Below are 20,961 nucleotides of genomic sequence, written 5' to 3'. Positions count from 1 at the left end.
AGGTAGGACCTGCATCCGAGGCTGCGCGCCCCCTCCCCAAGTTTGGGCGGCTGTCCCCCTCCAGCCCCCAGGTGCCCCGGGCACTGGGATCTGGCTCTCAGGTTCAGATGAAATTCCTGCCATCGTCAGCTCTTCTGCGCGGAGGGCAGACAGAGGTGGGGACCTGGTGGGGAGCGAGCATCCCCCAGCATCCCCCCAGGGGCCACGGGCCGGGGCCAGGGTCGACCTCGGAGCGCCTCTAAGAGAGGACTATTTTAGGGGGCTGGGGTGCTGCGCCTCGGCTCGGCGCCCCTGGGAGACGAGCGCCCTGGGACTGAGTCGGGGATCTTGGTTTACGTCTGGGTTCTTGGGCGCATCACCTCAACGCCTAGAGGGAGGGGGGCAAACAGAAAGCCTCCCGTGGCGGGTCAGAGCTCCGGGAACCGCCCAAACGCCGGTGGGCAGGCGACCCGGGTCGGGCGACGTGCGGAGGGCACCCGGCGGCCCCTTTAAGCGGGGGCGGCGCGGGCAGAGCGAGGGCGGGGGGCGGTGCGAGCCGCTGCCGCCGCGGCCGCCGAGGCGGAGCCAGCGCCGAGCCGGTCCCGGAGGCTCGAGACCCCGCCCCGCGCGGGCGATGCCGAGCGGCGCGGCTGGCGGCGGGCGGCGGGGCGCGCAGAGGAGCGGGCCGCAGCGCGGAGGCGGCCGGAGCGCGGCCCCGCCATGGGCTTCCTGCACCAGCTGCAGCTGCTGCTCTGGAAGAACGTGACGCTGAAGCGCCGGAGTCCGGTGAGCGACCCCCGGCGCCGCGGGTCGGCGGGAGCCGGAGGCTGCGGGCACCGGGGCCGGCGGCGCGCTCCCCGCGCGCACGTGCGGCGGCTCGGCCGGGCGCGCGTGAACCCCAGGCGGGCGGGGCGGCGGGTGGTCGGCCCTTCCTGCCCTCGCCCCTGCCCGCGCTCTGGCCTCCGGAGAGGGGGCTCGGCTGTACCCGGCCCGCCGCCCGCGTCCGCTGACATTCGTGAGGCTCGGCTGAGTCACGGGGCGGGCGCCCTCCGCAACGCGCTCTCCCGGGCCAGCCTCAGGGCTGGAAGGTGGCCCCGGGCCCCTGGGGGAGCGGGAGGCCCTGCTTCCCCCGGCAGAGGACCGGCTGGGAGTCTGGGTCCGACTCAGAGGCGCTGCGGTCTCTGGGCCCAGCCCTGGCGCCCCTGCAGGGACCCTGCCCCTCCTCCAGGCGCAGCCCTCTGTCCTTGCACAGGCGCCTCTCCTCGCACACATCCACCGGCCCTCGCTCACGGGCTTGCGCCGCGTCCTCGCTGTGCCTGCCTTGGCCCGCCCCGGCCCTGCTGCACCCTTTTGTCCTTCGGGGCCCTCCTCCCTGAAGCGGTCCACTCTCCACTCCCCCAACCCGGCCTCCCCCCGGGACTGGGTCCTCTGACCACCATGCTCCCCAGCTCTCTGCCCTGCGCTTGGGGGTGCAGGGCACAGCAGCTGTCAGGGGCTGAAGCGCCGGTGAGGAGTGGGGCTGGGGCGGTATGGGTGTCATCACACTGACCGCCACTGCTCCGGCCTTGGAAAGGGCAGGGGCATCTGCTGGCCTGCCCAGATGGCACCAGCCACATCGCAGCGAGGCCTGGGCAGCTCGGGTTCCTGACAGGACACTGGGGATTTTCCAGCATGGGGCTCAGGGCAGGTTGGGGTCTGGAGATGGAACCTGAGGTGGAGGCATCCTCCTGCCCCTCTGGAGTTTGGGGGCTCCTGTGCCACCTGGCCCTGGGGCCCCTTGAGCCGACCTGCTTCTGCCTGGGCCCCTCCCTGAGAGGGGTTTCAAAGTGCACAGCGGGAAACCCAGACCTGCAGATGGGCAGGGTAGCCGTCATCACCCTGGCCTGGCAGGATTCCCCTGGGCACCTGGCCCTGGCAGGGAGCCAGGCTTGTGTTCGCTCCCTGCCCACGGCGCCCGGGGCTGGCTGGCACTGGGCTTGTGGATCAGACCTGCAGCCTCTGGTGCTGCCTCCTCTGCTGCAGGTTTTGGGTCACCGGGGCCAGCAGGGCGGGGCCCTGGGGAGGGATTGAGACTGGACGTGGGCATGCGTCAGTGTGGCAGGGAGGATGGGAGCTAGGAGCAGAGGCTCCTGTGAGGGCCCCAGCATCTCCTGGGGACCCCAAAGCTCAGGGAAGTGGGCACCTGACAAGCAGGGGGGAGGTGCCCCCTGACCTACACCCAGGAGTAGCCCCCAAATGTCAGGTTGGGCCTCCCAGAGCCTTCCTTGCCCCGCCCCATGGCGCCCCCAGGGATGGCTGGGCTTGTGGAGGTCCTTGGCCTGTGGCCACAACACAGCAGGAATTCTTCCTCCAGGTGGCTGAGGCCTCGCTGGGCTCACACAGGGGGCTGGGGCAGGCTAGGTGGCGGGCGCCCTCCTCCACTTTTCTGGGAGGGTCTTGGGCGTCACAGTTGGCTCCCTGGACTTGGCTGGCAGAGGGTCTGCCTGCACGCTGTGTGCCTCACCGAGGGTGCATATGTGCCCTGGGGGAAGCCTGGTCGGGGTAGGAACCAAGGATCTCTGTGCCTGGCTTGCTCCACCTTCCCAAGCTCTGCGCCTCGGTTTCTCCATTTGTCGGTGTGGACCTCGGTCTGGATACCGGTCTGTTCTGGGGCTTCTGGCTGCTCCTGATGGGGGGACCAGGTCCCTGCAGTCGGGGGCAGCACCTCCGTCCTCAGGCCTCACCTGTTCTCTTCTGGACGCAGCGGGAGGGGCCCGGAGGGGACACACAGGGCGCTGGCCCATCTCCAGGGCCAGGGGTCTGACCACCTTGCAGGCCGCTGGGTGGGGCGCCCAGGTGGGGCTGAACCTGCACTGCCTGCCGTAACTAGATGCCCCTCTGGCCACCCGCCCGCCAAGCAGGCCTCCCTCCTCACAGCAGCTCATGTGCGGCCGTTGCTATAGCAATGAGGAGGCAGCAGGCCGGTTGCTGCAGTTACTCTGGAGGTGCCCGGAGGCAGGGCGGGGGTGGGTGGGGCCGGCTCAGCGGCCGTGACCCCAGCCACGCTCGGTGTGCAGGCGGCAGGCGCCTGTCCTGGTCCACGATGCCTCCTGGGCTGGCCCCGGGCTGGCTGCTGGCTCAGGGTGGGGGTGGAGGCTGGCACGGGCTGGGGCGGGCGTGGGGCGCAGACACACAGCAGGGTGTTCCACACCACAGAGCCCTATTGTCAACCCAGTAAACACAGCAGCATCTGGCCCCGCCCTGGGGGATCAGGGCTTGGGCCCTGGGCCAGAGAGAGCACCGCTGGGTCAGCGCTCTGAAGTCAGTTTGGGGTGGGGGTGAGGCTAAAGGAACCTTGGTGCCTCCGCAGAAGCCCAGTAGGGGTAGGGGTCAGGACGTGCCCTCGGGTGGGCCAGGGGCCCCCAAAGAGCAGCCAGCCCAAGGTCCGCCTCCCCCTTCCACCGTGCCCTCCCTGAGCCAGGAGGGGTACAGGCAGGAATGGAGGGAAGTCTGGACCCTGGGCACTTCTTTCCCGCTTCAGGCAGGTCCCAGCAGGGCTCACCTTGGTGCTCAGCCTGCAGCCGAGTCTCCCTGGGAACCCTGATCAGAGGCCCCAGGCAGGCAGACCCGCGCCCACTGGGGTCGTGGTGGGCCAGGGCAGGAGGCATCTGCATCTCAGGGTCGGGGGGTGGGGGGTGCTGTCAGACCCCTGACCAGGTCTTCCCGGAGGCTTAGGGCCCAGGGCTACAGCCAGGCCCTCCCCTCACCCAGGCCTCACCTTCCTAGGCCTTTGCCAGCGGGGGAGATTGATGGCACTATAGCTGCAGGGAGGAGGGCTGACCCGGGAGGGGGGCGGGGGTGGGAGTCACAGGCCAGTCCAGACACTCCTGGATCCTCTGAGATCTTGCCCAGGCGGCCCTGCAGGCAGGCAAGGAGCTGGGCGACACGTGGGTCAGCGTGGACCACAAGCCGCCTGATTTGTCCCTGCCGGCCTTCAGCGAGGCACATCTGGACTGGGTGTGGAGACCTGGTTCGCTTGAGCCAGAGAACACTGGCCCTCTCGCTCCTCAAAGAGGTTCTGGAAGGAAGGGGCTCTGATCTCTGTGGGCTTGGGGGACCTGGGTGGACCTGTGGCCCCTGGCGGGGCACGCAGGGTTCAGTGGGGCTGGGCTGGCCCTGGGAGGGGTGGCTGTCTGTCTGTGAGGGAGAGTAGGGTTTGGGTGTGTCCTGTCCGGCCCTGGGCAGGTGGCCTCACTCCGCCCGCCCTTTCCAGTGGGTCTTGGCCTTCGAGATCTTCATCCCGCTCGTCCTGTTTTTCATCCTGCTGGGGCTTCGGCAGAAGAAGCCCACCATCTCTGTGAAGGAAGGTGAGGGGCTTCTGGGGGCCCGGCCGGGAGGGGCGGGCAGGCGGCCCTCATGGCGTCTCGCACACTCCTCGGTGTGCACATGGCTCCTCCGGGCACAGGGGTGCCTGTCCCCCCCGCGGTCCCATGCCCCGCGCCTGGCCGGGCTGGGGTGACCGCGGTGCTGGGTCTCACTGTCTCCTCTGTTCTGTTCTGCCCCCCTCCCCGCCCTGCATGGTCTCTGTCCTCCTCCCGGGCCTGCATGCAGTCTGTAAGTGTGTGGTCACCTCCCGGCTGGCCCGGGCAACCTCAGGAGCCCTGCGGGGCCTCCTGGGGAAGCTTGTGCCCTCCCCTGCCCCTTGCTCGCACTAACGGCGTCTCCTGGCCAGCTGGGTCCTGCAGGGCCCCTGCCTGCTGTCAGGAACAGCTGGCTCGGTAGGGTGGGGGTGGGGAGGGTGGGAGGTCAAGGCTGGAGTCCCCTGGACGTCGGTGGCTCCCCGGTCAGGCTCCCCGGTATCACCCAGGGTGGGGTTGCCTGGCCCTGCTGTGCAGGGCTGCAGCACCTAGCCGCTGTCCCCTCAGACCTAGTGGGCTCCTTCGTTCACTCTACTAACCAGCTGGCCAGAGAGGTCAGAGGTCACTGCCCAGTAGGGGCCCCCTGTGCTCCTGAGCCCTGGGGGCAGTGCCGCCTCGTGTTCTTGGGGAAGCAGTCAGAGCGCTGGCCTTGGCTGGTGGAGGGAAGAGGGACGCTCTAGCAGTTGGGGGAAGGGATGGTGAGATGCCCTTTGACCTCTGACCTGCTGGGGTCATCTGCACTAGAACACTCAGCCTTCTGTTTCCTGTCTGCTGCCTGCAGCTGCTTTTCTTCCTGACTTTCTCTAAATCTCTCTTCTCGGCCTCTGTCTCTTCCCACCCCCCGACCCCGCCCCTCCCCGGCCCTGGGCCCTCTCGCCTGCCCCCCAGCCTTCTACACGGCGGCGCCCCTCACCTCCGCCGGCATCCTGCCGGTCATGCAGTCGCTGTGCCCCGACGGCCAGCGGGACGAGTTCGGCTTCCTTCAGTATGCCAACTCCACGTGAGTGCCCCGCCCCCGGCTGCCCCGCCCCGGGCCTGGGCCCCGCCCCGGCTGCCCCGCCCCGGGCCTGGGCCCCGCCCCCGGCTGCCCCGGCCTGGGCCTGGCGGCCTGCGGGTGACGGCCAGTGGTGCTGCAGGGTCACGCAGCTGCTGGAGCGCCTCAACCGCGTGGTGGAGGAGGGCAACCTGTTTGACCCGGCGAGGCCCAGCCTGGGCTCGGAGCTGGAGGCCCTGCGCCAGCACCTGGAAGCCCTCAGCGCCAGCCCGGACCCCCTGGACGGCCGCGCAGCCCGACCTGCAGGTGCGCCCGGGGGCGGGCGGTGCCGGAGTCCTCTGTCAGCGGTCAGCGGGGTTTGAAGCCGGGCTCGGTGCCTCCTGCTGCGGGTCCCACGCCCACACCCCCGCCCGGTGCTCACCTGGTGGCCGCTGCCCCTCGTGGGAGTTGCTAGGAGCTCAGCTCTGAGGCCCTTTGGGGCTCTCTGGCCCCAGGCAGGGCCGGCCTTCAGCCCTGCCCTTCTGCCTGTCCAGGGTCCTCCTTCTCTCTGGACTCGGTGGCCAGGGACCCGCGGGAGCTGTGGCGCTTCCTGACGCAGAACCTGTCGCTGCCCGACAGCGCGGCCCGGGCTCTGCTGGCCGCCCAGGTGGACCTGCCTGAGGTGAGGGCCAGGAGCCTCAGTGGAGCGCCTGTGTCTGCTCCTGGGAGCTCCCCCGTCCTCGCCCTCCCCTGGCTTCCGTGAGGGTGCAGGGCTCCTGTGTCTGCTCCTGGGGGACCCCCCTGCCCTGGCCCTCCCCTGGCTTCCGTGGGGGTGCAGGGCTCTTGTGTCTGCTCCTGGGGGAGCCCCAGCCTTGGCCCCCCGCCCTGGCCCTCTGCTGGCTCCCGTAGGGGTGCAGGGCTGGAGCCCCAGCAGCTGAGCCACGACCCCCTCGCGCTCAGGTCTATCGCCTGCTTTTTGGCCCTTCGCCTGGCCTGGATGGGGGTTCAGGGCCCCCCAGGAATCAGCAGCCCCTGTTCCGGATGGAGGTGAGGGACACACACTGCCTTCTTCTGGGTGGGTGAAGAGAGGGCTCCCCTTGAGGGTGAGGGGGTCCTCAGGAGTTGGTGGTTGTCCCCAGGAGGCAGGGTGGGAATGCGTCTCTCTCCCTCCCCCCACCCCCACCTGCTGTTGCAGGACCTGGGTGGTCTCGGACCCGGCCTGCTGGGTGGGGCAGGGTAAAGCCCTGGGCCGTGTGGGCCAGGCCTTTGGTATCCTCTTGGCTGGGGCTCCTTTCAGCCATTCCTCTGCACCCTGCCCCCAGGAGCTGCTGCTGGCCCCTGCCCTCCTGGAGCAGCTCACGTGCATGCCAGGCTCCAGGGAGCTGGGCCGGGTCCTCACTGTGCCCCGGGGTCAGCAGACAGCGCTGCAGGGATACCGGGACGCAGTCTGCAGAGGGCAGGCTGCAGCCCGTGCTCACCGCTTCTCGGGGCTGGCTGCTGAGCTCCGGAACCAACTGGATGCAGCCAAGATTGCCCAGCAGGTGAGGCCTGCCCGCCAGCCAGCCTGCAGATCTGTCACGTGGGCGAGGGGGTGTGCCAGGGCTCCTCGGGAGCGCCTGGGCCCGGGGCTCTGCCTAGCTGTTCTTGGGTCCCCTGCCCCGGGCCTTCGATCCAGCCTGTCTTCCCGTCCCTGGTTGGCGCTCCTTGACCCCCAGGCTGCTCCCCTGCTCGCCTCCTGTGTCTCCTGCGGGTGTCCTCCCCATTCCATGCTGACCTCAGCCTCCCCTGCAGACAGCCCCCAGACCCTGTGCCCGCCCCTGGGCCTGAGTCTGCCCACTGCCCTGTTTCCCCTCAGCTGGGCCTGGATGCTCCCAATGGCTCTGCCACCCCACAGCAACCACCACCCCCACCACGGCTGCAGGCACTCTTGGAGGACCTGCTGGATGCCCAGAAGGTCCTGCGGGACGTGGATGTCCTCTCAGCCCTTGCCCTGCTGCTGCCTCAGGGCGCCTGCGCAGGCCGGGCTCCTGGGCCCGCAGCCAGTGGCCCTGGCGGGGCAGCCAACAGCACTGGGGCTGGGGCAGGCCCCGGCTCCAACAGCACGGCTGAGGAGGGGGCCCCGTCCGCTGCAGCCCCGGCCCCCTCGGACGCACTGCAGGGCCAGTGCTCCGCTTTCGTGCAGCTCTGGGCCGGCCTGCAGCCCATCCTGTGTGGCAACAACCGGTAGGTGGGTGGCAGGGGGCGGGGTGAGGAAGCCGGGGGTTGCTGGGCCTGCCCCCAGGCCTGGCTCTGATGCCCCCTCCCTGGTCTTGGTCCATGGTCCCCTACTCCATGCCAATTGTTTGACACCTGCACCCATTCGGAAGCCCCGCGCCCACCCCTCCCTGCCGATGCCCCATCCTACCTCAAGTCTCGCCTGCTTACCCCAGCACCATCGAGCCTGAGGCGCTGCGAAGGGGCAACATGAGCTCCCTGGGCTTCACGAGCAAGGAGCAGCGGAACCTGGGCCTCCTCGTGCACCTCATGACCAGCAACCCCAAGATCCTGTACGCGCCCGCGGGCTCCGAGGCAGACCGTGTCATCCTCAAGGTGTGCGCCTCGGGCTGCCCGTGTCCTCTGGGGCAGGAACTGAGGGAGCCGGGCAGAGGGCTCTGCAGGCTGGGGACGCCAGTGTCGGGGGGTGGCGGTTGGTAGAATTGGCACGAGAGGGGTGCAGCCCTGGCTCTTGAGAACTCCGGGGCTCGGCTCTCTGGGTGAGGGGACCTGTGAGCAAGTCCGAGGCGCAGGGGCACTTTGAAGGCTGCCTTGAGGATGCCCTGCCTGGCTGGTGTGGCGCAGGGTCCTGGCTGGCTGAGCATGGCCAGGGCTGGGCAGCACCGGTGAGGGTAGAGGAGGGGCCGCAGGCAGAGACCGTCCAGAGCGTCGTCTGCTGGGTGAGATTTGGGCAGGGCATCTGCGTGGTTTGGGACCAGCTGAGAGCACAGTGTCTGTGGCCCTCCCAGGTTGCAGTCTGGAAGAAGTAGAAACCGGGGCTGGAGATGGCCCCGGAAGGGGAGGGGCTGTGGAGGGGTTCCTGGGATGAGCATGGGGGGAGATGGGGCCAAGTGTCAGCCACTCGAGACATGCGTGGAGGGGTCCCACAAAGGGCCGGGGAGACGCTGCTGGTGGCAGGGGCTGGGGAGGCTGTGCTTTCCTGCGAGCCCGGCAGAGGGGGCTTCAGGGGAGGCGCCGAGCAAGGCCTGGGAGGGAAGGCCTTGGAGCTTCCAGGGGCCATCTGGCCAGACCTAGATCGGTGGTTGGTGGGGACTGGCCAGTGGGTGGCCTCCAGCCATGGAGGGAGGTAAGGAGTGAGAACCCCGTTGCTGGCCGGGTCCTTCCATGAGCCCCATGCTCTGCCCTCCCCCTCTGCAGGCCAATGAGACCTTCGCCCTTGTAGGCAACGTGACTCACTACGCCCAGGTGTGGCTCAACATCTCCGCGGAGATCCGCAGCTACCTGGAGCAGGGGAGGCTGCGGCAGCACCTGCGCTGGCTGCAGCAGGTGCTGCGCGCTGCGCTGGGGCGGGTGTGGCAGGGACCCGCCTTGGCCAGCCCAGGCCACCCTCTGAACCGGTCTGCCCCTTCCCCAGTATGTGGCCGAGCTGCGGCAGCACCCAGAGGCACTGAGCCTGTCGCCCGAGGAGCTGCCGCCTGCCCTACGCCAGGACAATTTCTCACTGCCCAATGGCTCAGTCCTCCTGCAGCAGCTGGACACCATTGACAATGCAGCCTGCGGCTGGATCCAGTTCATGTCCAAGGTGGGTGGGTGGGCCCCACGGGCCCTGCGGGTGCCCGGGTCGCCTCTCATGACTCTCCTCTCCTAGGTGAGCGTGGACATCTTCAAGGGTTTTCCAGATGAGGAGAGCATTGTCAACTACACCCTTAACCAGGCCTACCAGGATAATGTCACCGTGTTCGCTAGTGAGCCAGCCCCCTGGGCAGGTCCCCAGCCGGGGTCCCCCGCCTCTCCCCTGCCCTAGACCTTCCCATCCCGGTCCCCCTTTACGGTCAGTCACCGGCCCCGCCCCCACCCTCAGCCCCACCCCGCCCCGCCCAACCCTCGGCCCCGCCCCCACTCCTCGGCCCCGCCCTCCCTCTCCCTTCCTCGGCCCCGCCCATCTCCCCTCCCTCCGCCCCGCCCCTCCTCCTGTCCCAGGTGTGATCTTCCAGACCCGCAAGGACGGCTCCTTGCCGCCCCACGTGCACTACAAGATCCGCCAGAATTCAAGCTTCACGGAGAAAACCAACGAGATCCGCCGGGCCTACTGGCGGCCGGGGCCCAACACCGGCGGCCGCTTCTACTTTCTATATGGCTTCGTTTGGATCCAGGGTGAGGGCCGACCCTGGGGCCGCGGGGGGCGGGGCGCAGCCTCCGCTGACCACCATCCTCTTGCTCCTCCCACCCGCAGACATGATGGAGCGCGCCATCATCGACACCTTTGTGGGCCACGACGTGGTGGAGCCCGGCAACTACGTGCAGATGTTCCCCTACCCGTGCTACACGCGCGACGAGTGAGTGCAAACCGAGCGCTGCGCGAGCGCTGGGCGCCCGGTCCGCCGGCCTCCGCCTTACGCCCTCCCTCCCCCCAGCTTTCTGTTTGTCATCGAGCACATGATGCCGCTCTGCATGGTGATCTCCTGGGTCTACTCTGTGGCCATGACCATCCAGCACATTGTGGCTGAGAAGGAGCACCGGCTGAAGGAGGTGGGGGACATGGAGGAGGGGAGAAGAGGGAAGGGGTGGAGCGGAGGAGGGGGGCGATGGAGACAGGTGAGAGGTGGAGAGGCGTACAGGTGGGGGGCAGCTGTGGGCAGCCCAGTGCCCTGCTGCCCCACAGGTGATGAAGACCATGGGCCTGAACAACGCGGTGCACTGGGTGGCCTGGTTCATCACGGGCTGCGTGCAGCTCTCCATCTCGGTGACGGCGCTGACCGCCATACTCAAGTACGGCCAGGTCCTCGCGCACAGCCACGTGCTCATCATCTGGCTCTTCCTGGCTGTCTACGCCGTGGCCACCATCATGTTCTGGTGAGTGCTGTGTGGCAGCGGCGGGCTGGAGGGTGGGCTTGCTTCGAGTAAGGACCCAGGACTCGGGTGTGGTTGACAGCCCGTGGCCCTGCCTGCCCCCAGCTTCTTGGTGTCCGTGCTGTACTCCAAGGCCAAGCTGGCCTCGGCCTGCGGCGGAATCATCTACTTCCTGAGCTACGTGCCCTACATGTACGTGGCTATCCGTGAGGAGGTGGCCCACGACAAGATCACCGCCTTCGAGAAGTGCATCGCGGTGAGGGTCCTGGGGGTGGCCCGGGCTCGGGGGTGTCCGGCCTCCTCCCCTGCGCTGACACTGCTGTCTCCTCAGTCCCTGATGTCCACGACCGCTTTTGGCCTGGGTTCCAAGTACTTTGCTCTGTACGAGGTGGCGGGCGTGGGCATCCAGTGGCACACGTTCAGCCAGTCTCCCGTGGAAGGGGATGACTTCAACCTGCTCTTGGCTGTCACCATGCTGATGGTAGATGCGGTCGTCTATGGGGTGCTCACGTGGTACATTGAGGCTGTGCACCCAGGTACCGAGCCCTTTGGAGGGGAGGGGAACAGGAGAAGGGGGCTATCTCTAGGGGGACACATGGCTTGGGGGGGACACTGACCCCAGGCCCTGGGTCAGCCTCCCCTCTCCCCATAGGCATGTACGGGCTGCCCCGGCCCTGGTACTTCCCACTGCAGAAGTCCTACTGGCTGGGCAGCGGGCGGACGGAGGCATGGGAGTGGAACTGGCCATGGGCTCGCACCCCCCGCCTCAGCGTCATGGAGGAGGATCAAGCCTGTGCCATGGAGAGCCGGCGCTTGGGTGAGTGGACACCAGGTGGGGACTGGGGCAGTTGCTGACTTTGACTTTGGGGGGCTGAGGACATCCTTGATGCTGACTCTGGCCCCCATGCAGAGGAGACACGGGGCATGGAAGAGGAACCCACCCACCTGCCGCTGGTAGTCTGCGTGGACAAGCTCACCAAGGTCTATAAGAACGACAAGAAGCTGGCTTTGAACAAGCTGAGCCTCAACCTCTATGAGAACCAGGTCGTGTCCTTCCTGGGCCACAACGGGGCTGGCAAGACCACCACCATGTGCGTGTCGGGGGGTGGGTGGCAGGGAGGGCTCCCTGCAGGAGGTGGGGCCGTGACCTCACCTGTCCGCCCAGGTCTATACTCACCGGCCTGTTCCCACCTACGTCGGGCTCGGCCACCATCTACGGGCATGACATCCGCACGGAGATGGACGAGATCCGCAAGAACCTGGGCATGTGTCCCCAGCACAATGTGCTCTTCGACCGGCTCACGGTGGAGGAGCACCTCTGGTTCTACTCGAGGCTCAAGAGCATGGCCCAGGAGGAGATCCGCAAGGAGATGGACAAGTGGGTGGGGCTCGGGTGGGCGCGAGGCTGCAGGCAGCAGCACCCCAGCCCTGCAGCTTACCTCCCGCCTGCCCTCAGGATGATCGCGGACCTGGAGCTCTCCAACAAACGGCACTCGCTGGTGCAGACGCTGTCCGGCGGCATGAAGCGCAAGCTCTCGGTGGCCATCGCCTTCGTGGGCGGCTCCCGGGCCATCATCCTGGATGAGCCCACGGCCGGTGTGGACCCCTACGCGCGCCGCGCCATCTGGGACCTGATCCTGAAGTACAAGCCGGGTGAGCGGGCGCCGAGGGTGCAGAGAGCGGCCCCCTGCCCGGCCCCACCTGGCCGCCCCCCTGACCCCCATCTCCCCCAGGCCGCACGATCCTCCTGTCCACCCACCACATGGATGAGGCTGACCTGCTCGGGGATCGCATTGCCATCATCTCCCACGGGAAGCTCAAGTGCTGCGGCTCGCCGCTCTTCCTCAAGGGCGCCTACGGGGACGGCTACCGCCTCACGCTGGTCAAGCGGCCTGCAGAGCCTGGGGGTCCCCAAGGTCTGTGCGGAAGCCACCTGCCCCAGACTCTTCCTCAAGACCAGTGAGGTTGAGGGGCTTGGCTCTCACCGTGTTGCCCAGTGGGCCCAGGATGCTAGTTGGGCCTGGCCCACCCTCTCCCCCAGCCCCTGAGTGAAGCTCTTCCTACCCTCCCAGAGCCAGGGCTGACAGCCAGCCCCCCAGGTCCGGCCCAGCTGAGCAGCTGCTCCGAGTCCCAGGTTTCCCAGTTCATCCGCAAACATGTGGCCTCCTGCCTGCTGGTCTCCGACACCAGCACCGAGCTCTCCTACATCCTGCCCAGCGAGGCCGCCAAGAAGGGGGCCTTTGAGCGCCTATTTCAGGTGTGTGAGTCTGCGCTGGGGTGATGGAGGAGGTGGAGCAGAGGTCTGTAGGAAGTGGGGGAGGTGGAGGAGGTGTGTTCAGCAGAAGAGGCGGGCCGGGGCTCAGGGGCGGGGCCAGCAGGGGGCGGGCCTGGTGGAGGAGGCAGGACTGGGGTCGGGGGCGGGGCCAGTGGAGGGGGCGGGCCTGGTGGAGGAGGCAGGCCTGGGGTCGGGGGCGGGGCCAGTGGAGGGGGCGGGCCTGGAGGAGGAGGCAGGACTGGGGTTGGGGGCGGGGCCAGTGGAGGGGGCGGGCCTGGTGGAGGAGGCAGGACTGCGGTTGGGGGCGGGGCCAGTGAAGGGGGCGGGCCTGGTGGAGGAGGCAGGACTGGGGTCGGGGGCGGGGCCAGTGGAGGGGGCGGGCCTGGTGGAGGAGGCAGGACTGGGGTCGGGGGCGGGGCCAGTGGAGGGGGCGGGCCTGGTGGAGGAGGCAGGACTGGTCTCTGGGACTGGGGCAGAACTGGGGCGGGGCCAGTAGAGGAGGCGGGGCTGCCCAAGAGGTGGGCACAACCTGCCCCGTGGCCACCCGCTTTGAGGTGGGCCTCACGCAGCTCTTTCACAGCACCTGGAGCACAGTCTGGATGCACTGCACCTGAGCAGCTTTGGGCTGATGGACACGACACTGGAGGAAGTGTTCCTTAAGGTGTCAGAGGAGGACCAGTCGCTGGAGAACAGTGAGGCAGGTGAGACTCCAGAGCTGCTGACCCGCTCTGCCCCCATACCCTGGCTCCGCCAGCTCTGAGCTGTCACTCTTACCCTGTCTCTGGGGGCCAAGGGTTTTAGGTGGGAACAGGGAGCCAGGAGACCCCAGGGTCAGGCTGGGGCTGGTGCCTGGGGTGGGTGGGTGGGTGAGTGTGGAGGCCTGCAGGTGAAGGCCGCCCTGAGCCCCCACGCGTCTCCCCTGGCACCTCTGCAGATGTGAAAGAGTCTAGGAAAGACGTGTTACCGGGGGCTGCGGACCCGGTATCGGGGGAAGGCCCTGCCGGCAACCTGGCGCGGTGCGCGGAGCTGGCCCAGTCACAGGCGTCGCTGCAGTCTGCATCCTCGGTGGGCTCTGCCCGTGGTGACGAGGGGGCCGGCTACACCGATGTCTACGGCGACTACCGCCCTCTCTGTGACAACTTGCAGGACCCTGACAATGTCAGCTTGCAAGGTGGGGGCTGCTGGGCACTGCCGGGAGGGTCCCTGGAGGGTGGAGCGGGGCCCGTGCTCAGCTCCTGCCTCCTGTGCAGAGGCAGAGGCGGAGACCCTCGCGCGGGTTGGCCAGGGCAGCCGCAAGCTGGAGGGCTGGTGGCTGAAGGTGCGCCAGTTCCATGGGCTCCTGGTGAAGCGCTTCCACTGCGCCCGGCGCAACTCCAAGGCGCTGTCCTCTCAGATCCTGCTCCCTGCCTTCTTCGTCTGCGTGGCTATGACCGTGGCACTCTCCGTCCCAGAGATCGGTAAGGCTGCCTAGCCAGATATCCGGACATCCGCCTGCTTGGGAGCCACATGGGGGAGCCCTGGGCACAGTAGCTGAGGCTGGTGGGCACACTCTGGGGTTCCTTTGGGGTGCAGACTCCAAGCTTGGGTCCCCTGTGGGTACTAGGAAGAGGGACCTGGGCCCGTGAGGTGCTGGCAGGCTGTAGGAACTTGCTCAGGCTTCCCCATGTTTCCCACCAGGCGACCTGCCCCCGCTGGTCCTGTCCCCCTCCCAGTACCACAACTACACGCAGCCCCGTGGCAACTTTATCCCCTATGCCAATGAGGAGCGCCGGGAATACCGGTGAGCCGGCAACAGGGCCACCGTGGGGGGCGGGGGCTAGTGCGGGGGCTGGGGGGGCTGGCCTGACCCCCACCTGGGCTCGCTCTGTGCTTTCCCAGCTTGCGACTGTCCCCCGACGCTGGGCCCCAGCAGCTGGTGGGCACCTTCAGGCTGCCGTCGGGTGTAGGAGCCACCTGTGTGCTCAAGTCTCCGGCCAACGGCTCATTGGGGCCCACGCTGAACCTGAGCAGCGGTGAGTCGCGTCTGCTGGCCGCGCGGTTCTTCGACAGCATGTGCCTGGAGTCCTTCACGCAGGGGCTGCCGCTGTCCAACTTTGTGCCGCCCCCACCCTCGCCCGCCCCGTCTGACTCCCCTGTGACCCTGGACGAGGACCTGCTGCCCACCTCCGGGCCAGGTACTGGCTAGTGGGGCCGCCTGGGGCTCGGGAAAGCGGGGGCCGGGCTGACTGTGCGATCTGCCTGCAGAGAACTGGACATCGGCGCCCTCCCTTCCACACCTGGTGCGGGAGCCCGTCCGCTGTACCTGCTCTGGGCAGGGCACCGGCTTCTCCTGCCCAGGCGGTGTAGGCGGGCACCCGCCCCAGATGCGGGTGGTCACGGGTGACATTCTGACCGACATCACGGGCCACAATGTCTCCGAGTACCTGCTCTTCACCTCTGACCGCTTCCGGCTGCACCGGTGAGCAGAGGGGAGGAGCGTTCCGGCCTTGGATGGGGAGCAGACCCCCATTGCCCGCCTGGCCTCACAGGTGGTCGGCTTGCCACCCAGGTACGGGGCCATCACCTTTGGCAACGTCCAGAAGTCCATCCCAGCCTCATTTGGGGCCCGGGCCCCGGCCATGGTGCGGAGGATTGCAGTACGCAGGGCTGCCCAGGTGAGCCCCGCTCGGCCCCGGGCCCTGCCGCGTCCCGCCCTCGCCCAAAGTCTGCAGCGATGACAGGCTCTGGGGGGTCTTTCTGTGTGCCCCCGCAGGTTTTCTACAACAACAAGGGCTACCACAGCATGCCCACCTACCTCAACAGCCTCAACAACGCCATCTTGCGTGCCAACCTGCCCAAGAGCAAGGGCAGCCCTGCGGCCTACGGTGGGTGAGCGGGGCAGGCTGGGGCGGGCGTGCGGGCACAGAGCAGGTCCTGAGGCTGCCCTGTGCTGCAGGCATCAGCGTCACCAACCACCCGATGAACAAGACGAGTGCCAGCCTCTCTCTGGATTACCTGTAGGTGCGGGTGGGGCGGGGTGGGCGCCGCCGGGACCGCGTGCCGGGCAGGGCTGAGGGCCTCGTCGCCCCCAGGCTGCAGGGCACCGACGTGGTCATCGCCATCTTCATCATCGTGGCCATGTCCTTCGTGCCGGCCAGCTTCGTGGTCTTCCTGGTGGCCGAGAAGTCCACCAAGGCCAAGCACCTACAGTTCGTCAGTGGCTGCAACCCTGTCATCTACTGGCTGGCCAACTACGCGTGGGACATGGTGCGCCCCCGACCCCCGGCCGTGCCTGCCCCCGCCCCCGCTGGGCCCCCCCGTCCTGCTCTGGGGACCCTCGCCCCTGTCCCCAGGCCTCTCCGGCTCTGGCCCCTCACCTGCCACCCCTGCTTCGGTAGCTCAACTACCTGGTCCCGGCCACCTGCTGCGTCCTCATCCTGTTCGTGTTCGACCTGCCGGCCTACACGTCCCCCACCAACTTCCCGGCCGTGCTCTCCCTGTTCCTGCTCTACGGGTAAGGGGGCGATGGCGGGGGTGGGGCAGGGCGCAGGGGGCCGACGGCCCAGTGACGCCGCCTGGCTGCCGCCCGCAGGTGGTCCATCACACCCATCATGTACCCGGCCTCCTTCTGGTTCGAGGTCCCCAGCTCGGCCTACGTGTTTCTCATCGTCATCAACCTCTTCATCGGCATCACCGCCACCGTGGCCACCTTCCTCCTGCAGCTCTTTGAACATGACAAGGTGGGCCGGGGTGGCGAGGTGGGGGGTGGCAGGGCTGACGCTGTGCCCTGACATGCCCCTCCCCCCCGCCGTGACCCTCCAGGACCTGAAGGTTGTCAACAGTTACCTGAAGAGCTGCTTCCTCATCTTCCCCAACTACAACCTGGGCCACGGGCTGATGGAGATGGCATACAACGAGTATATCAACGAGTACTACGCCAAGATCGGTGAGGCCGCGGGGCTGACGGTGCTGCCCCTGGCTGGGGGGCCTAGGCGGGCTCCAGACCTGGGGGCGAGCGGGCGCTCCTGAGACCCCGGCCCTGAGCCAGCTGCCCCGCAGGCCAGGTTGACAAGATGAAGTCTCCCTTCGAGTGGGACATCGTCACCAGGGGCTTGGTGGCCATGACCGTTGAGGGCTTCGTGGGCTTCCTCCTGACCATCATGTGTCAGTACAACTTCCTGCGGCAGCCGCAGTGAGTGCGCGGGCCCTGCGGGTGGGGCGGGGCTGGGCGCTGCCCTCCGGCCTGGCCCAGGTGCACGGGCACCAGGTGGCATCAGCCACACGCTGCCCCCCCTCGCCCCCCAGGCGCATGCCCGTGTCCACGAAGCCCGTGGAGGACGACGTGGACGTGGCCAGCGAGCGGCAGCGAGTGCTCAGGGGAGATGCAGACAACGACATGGTCAAAATCGAGAACCTGACCAAGGTGGGCCCTGGGCGGCTGGGGGCGGGGCCCGGGGTACGCTGGGGGCGGCTGGGGGCGGCTGGGGGCGGGGCCCGGGGCAGGCGGAGGAGGGGCGACGGGGCAGAGCCCGGGGTAGGCTGGGGGTGGCTGGGGGCGGGGCCCGGGGCACGCGGGGGAGGGGGGGACGGGGCGGGGCCCGGGGCAGGCTAGGGCCCAGTGGGAGCTCGCGGGGCCTGCTGAGCAGCTGCCCTCTCACCTCCGCCAGGTGTACAAGTCGCGGAAGATCGGCCGCATCCTGGCCGTGGACCGCCTATGCCTGGGCGTGCGTCCTGGCGAGTGCTTCGGCCTCCTGGGAGTCAACGGCGCGGGCAAGACCAGCACCTTCAAGATGCTGACGGGGGACGAGAGCACGACGGGGGGCGAGGCCTTCGTCAACGGGCACAGGTGCGGGCAGGCGGGCGGGCGCCTGGGCGGGCGGGCCGGCGGCAGCCCTGGTGCTGACGGCGCTGTGTCCCCAGCGTGCTCAAGGAGCTGCTCCAGGTGCAGCAGAGCCTGGGCTACTGCCCGCAGTTCGACGCCCTGTTCGACGAGCTCACGGCCCGGGAGCATCTGCAGCTGTACACAAGGCTCCGAGGCATCCCCTGGAAGGACGAGGCGCGGGTGAGGGTTGCCCGGCGGGGCAGGCGGCCGGCGTGGGGGGTGTGGAGGGGGGCCCCTGACGTTCCCGTCACTCCCAGGTCGTGAAGTGGGCCCTGGAGAAGCTGGAGCTGACCAAGTATGCCGACAAGCCCGCCGGCACCTACAGCGGAGGGAACAAGCGGAAGCTGTCAACAGCCATCGCCCTCATCGGGTACCCAGCCTTCATCTTCCTGGTGAGCCCAGGGGTGGCACTGGGGGCAGGATGGGGGATGGGGTGGGTTGGGGGGGATGGGGGAGGATAGGGGATGGGGTGGGTTGGGGATCAGGTACCCCAACCTTCATCTTCCTGGTGACCGACCCTAAGGGTGGGATGAGAATCAGTACCCCATCTTTGTGTTCTTGGTGAGCCGGGTGGGAAGCAGCTGGTGGGGCCAGCCGGGGTAGACAGGGTACAGCGGCTGAGCCTGGCACTACCCCCAGGATGAGCCTACCACAGGCATGGACCCCAAGGCTCGGCGCTTCCTCTGGAACCTTATCTTGGACCTCATCAAGACAGGGCGCTCGGTGGTGCTGACTTCACACAGGTCCGCCCGTGCCCCGCCCCGCCCCCCCCCCCACAGGGCCCTCCACTCCGTGCCAGCCTGTGGGTCTCACCCGCAGCATGGAGGAGTGTGAGGCGCTGTGCACGCGGCTGGCCATCATGGTGAACGGGCGCCTGCGCTGCCTGGGCAGCATCCAGCATCTGAAGAACCGGTGAGCCCCGGCGGCGGGGGGGCCTGGGGGGGAGGGGCACGGAGGGCGAGGGAGGGGGCGGGGGGCCTGGGGGGGAGGGGCACAGGGGGCGAGGGAGGCGGCGGGGGGCCTGGGGGAGGGGCACAGGGGGCGAGGGAGGGGGCGGGGCCTGGGGGGGAGGGGCACAGGGGGGCGAGGGGCCTGGGGGGCACAGGGGGGCAAGGGAGGGGGTGGGGGGCCGGGGGGGAGGGGCACAGGGGGCGAGGGAGGCGGCGGGGGGCCTGGGGGAGGGGCACAGGGGGCGAGGGAGGGGGCGGGGCCTGGGGGGGAGGGGCACGGGGGGCGAGGGGCCTGGGGGGGCACAGGGGGGCAAGGGAGGGGGTGGGGGCCTGGGGGGGAGGGACATGGGCGAGGGATGGGGGCGGGGGCCTGGGGGGAAGGGGCACAGGGTGGCGAGGGAGGGGGGTTGGGGGCTGGGGGGAGGGGCACGGGGTGCAAGGGAGGGTGCGGGGGCCGGGGGGAGGGGCACAGGGGGGCGTGGTCCGGGGGGGCGGCCTAGGTCACAGGGGGCGGGGGGTCCACATGGACAGGCCGAGACTGGGCCCCTCTCCTGGCTGGGGTGTGGCCACGAGCCTGTCCCGCAGGTTCGGGGATGGTTACATGATCACGGTGAGGACCAAGAGCAGCCAGAACGTGAAAGACGTGGTGCGGTTCTTCAACAGGAACTTCCCGGAGGCCATCCTCAAGGTGGGCAAGGCCTGGGGGGCGGGGGGAAGGGGGCACCGCCCGAGCGGCCTCTGACCTCTGTGCCCACCAGGAGCGGCACCACACGAAGGTGCAGTACCAGCTCAAGTCCGAGCACATCTCGCTGGCGCAGGTGTTCAGCAAAATGGAACAGGTGGTGGGTGTGCTGGGCGTCGAGGACTACTCGGTCAGCCAGACCACCCTGGACAACGTGAGTGCCCTGGGCTGGGGCCGCCCTCCCCGCTGGGCCGGCCCCCCGCCCACCCCCTGCCCCCTCCCCCGCCCACCAGGTGTTCGTGAACTTCGCCAAGAAGCAGAGCGACAACCTGGAGCAGCAGGAGACGGAGCCGCCCTCGGGCCTACAGTCCCCGCTGGGCCGCCTGCTCAGCCTGTTCCGGCCGCGGCCTCCCCCCACTGAGCTGCGGGCGCTGGTGGCCGACGAGCCCGAGGACCTGGACACGGAGGATGAGGGCCTTATAAGCTTCGAGGAGGAGCGGGTGAGCCAGGGGCTCGGGTCAGGGCCGCGGGCTGGCCGGGGGGCGGGCTCGGTTGGGAGTGGGGGTCGGGCTCCGCAGGGGGAGGGGCCAGGCTCAGGTTGGGACGGGGGCCGGGCTCGGGAGGGGGCGGGGCCGGGCTGGGGCGGGGCGAGGCGGGACCTTGGACCCCCGCTGTTCTGAGCTGGGGCGAGGGCAGAGGGACCCACGATACTCGTGGATCTGGGAGGCCCGGGCGCAGTCAGGGGAGACAGACCACGCCGACCTCCTAGCACCTTGGAAACGGAGGGCGTTTTGGAGCCAGGCAGAACCGAGGTGGGCGGAGCAGAGCCTGGGACCAGCAGCCACCGGCGTGGCAGGGGCAGACCACCGGGAAGCCCGGCACTGAGAGGGAGCTCGGGGCGGACAGAGGCGGGAGGGCCGGCTAAAGGGCCGGCCTGGGCCGGGAGCGGGCTCACACACCCCAGCCAGCCTGTCGCTGTCCACCAGGCCCAGCTCTCCTTCAACACGGACACGCTCTGCTGACCGCCGGAGTTGGGTCGAGGTTACGCGGTGGGAACAGAAGTCAGGCGGTGGCCGAGGTCCCACGTGTGCCCTCCCCCCCGCGCCCACCTGCCAGGCCCTGGAGTGGGCGGTCCAGGACCAAGGGCTTCAGCCCCCTCCAGCCCTGCCCCCTCGGCCGCCGCGCCGCCCTCCCCTCGTTGTGCCAAAGGCTGGCCCGGCCCCGGGCTGCGCACACCCTCACCCTGCTCTGCCTTAAAGCCTTGCGGTCTGGCCGGCCCCTGGCCTCTGCCCTTGCCCAGCTCTGCCCACCACTCCCAGGGCCGCGGGGTGCCCGGGCTGCCAGGACCGCTCGACCTCTCCTGGCGGGACCTGGCCTCCCCATGGGCTGAGCTCTTACACGCACTTTGGATGGTGGCTGCTGCCGGCCTTGGGCTGAGGGGAGGGGTGGGTTCGGCCCCACCCGAGGCGCCTATTTATTTTGCTTTAGGATAAGGCTCCCTCACCCTGGCTTCCCGCAGGGAGGCTGCCAGGGGCGGCGTGCTGGGGGCGGGGGGCAGGAATGGAGACGCTGGCCCCGCCGGCCAGGCGAGGGGCCTGACCCCCCTCCCCATCCCTCCTGCTGCCGTTGCCCTCCCCCCAGCTCGGCCCCCTGCCCTCCCACCTGGGAGCCAGACCTGTACATAGCGCACAGATGTTTGTTTTAAATAAAGTCCATGCAAGCCTGTGTGTGGCGGGTGGTGTGTGGGGTGAAGGGGACCCACTGGATACCAGGACACAGT

At 68.9% G+C, this 20,961-nt stretch overlaps 1 protein-coding gene across 1 annotated transcript; it reads left to right on the top strand.

Moving 5' to 3' along the window:
- Nucleotides 1-571: 571 nt before the first annotated feature.
- On the top strand, nucleotides 572-20,902 carry ABCA2 (ATP binding cassette subfamily A member 2). Its single transcript, XM_055541639.1, has 48 exons — nucleotides 572-765; nucleotides 4,232-4,325; nucleotides 5,265-5,376; nucleotides 5,513-5,676; nucleotides 5,904-6,031; nucleotides 6,310-6,396; nucleotides 6,672-6,890; nucleotides 7,205-7,572; nucleotides 7,779-7,938; nucleotides 8,761-8,889; nucleotides 8,978-9,145; nucleotides 9,212-9,308; nucleotides 9,544-9,717; nucleotides 9,797-9,899; nucleotides 9,978-10,092; nucleotides 10,226-10,416; nucleotides 10,519-10,669; nucleotides 10,745-10,949; nucleotides 11,066-11,230; nucleotides 11,324-11,504; nucleotides 11,579-11,791; nucleotides 11,870-12,066; nucleotides 12,147-12,329; nucleotides 12,486-12,670; nucleotides 13,269-13,389; nucleotides 13,623-13,859; nucleotides 13,939-14,145; nucleotides 14,366-14,468; nucleotides 14,567-14,862; nucleotides 14,933-15,146; nucleotides 15,237-15,342; nucleotides 15,441-15,552; nucleotides 15,624-15,684; nucleotides 15,760-15,934; nucleotides 16,066-16,181; nucleotides 16,260-16,407; nucleotides 16,490-16,613; nucleotides 16,727-16,859; nucleotides 16,973-17,090; nucleotides 17,335-17,513; nucleotides 17,588-17,729; nucleotides 17,807-17,941; nucleotides 18,189-18,292; nucleotides 18,369-18,461; nucleotides 19,085-19,187; nucleotides 19,258-19,395; nucleotides 19,475-19,681; nucleotides 20,168-20,902. The coding sequence occupies exons 1-48, from the start codon at nucleotides 700-702 to the stop codon at nucleotides 20,201-20,203; spliced, it is 7,263 nt and encodes a 2,420-aa protein (XP_055397614.1). The 5' UTR covers nucleotides 572-699; the 3' UTR covers nucleotides 20,204-20,902.
- The last annotated feature ends 59 nt before the right edge of the window (nucleotides 20,903-20,961 follow it).

This window comes from Bubalus kerabau, chromosome 11 (genome assembly GCF_029407905.1).
Source record: "Bubalus kerabau isolate K-KA32 ecotype Philippines breed swamp buffalo chromosome 11, PCC_UOA_SB_1v2, whole genome shotgun sequence".
Lineage (NCBI taxonomy): Eukaryota > Metazoa > Chordata > Mammalia > Artiodactyla > Bovidae > Bubalus > Bubalus kerabau.
This window is presented reverse-complemented; position numbering and strand designations above follow the sequence as displayed.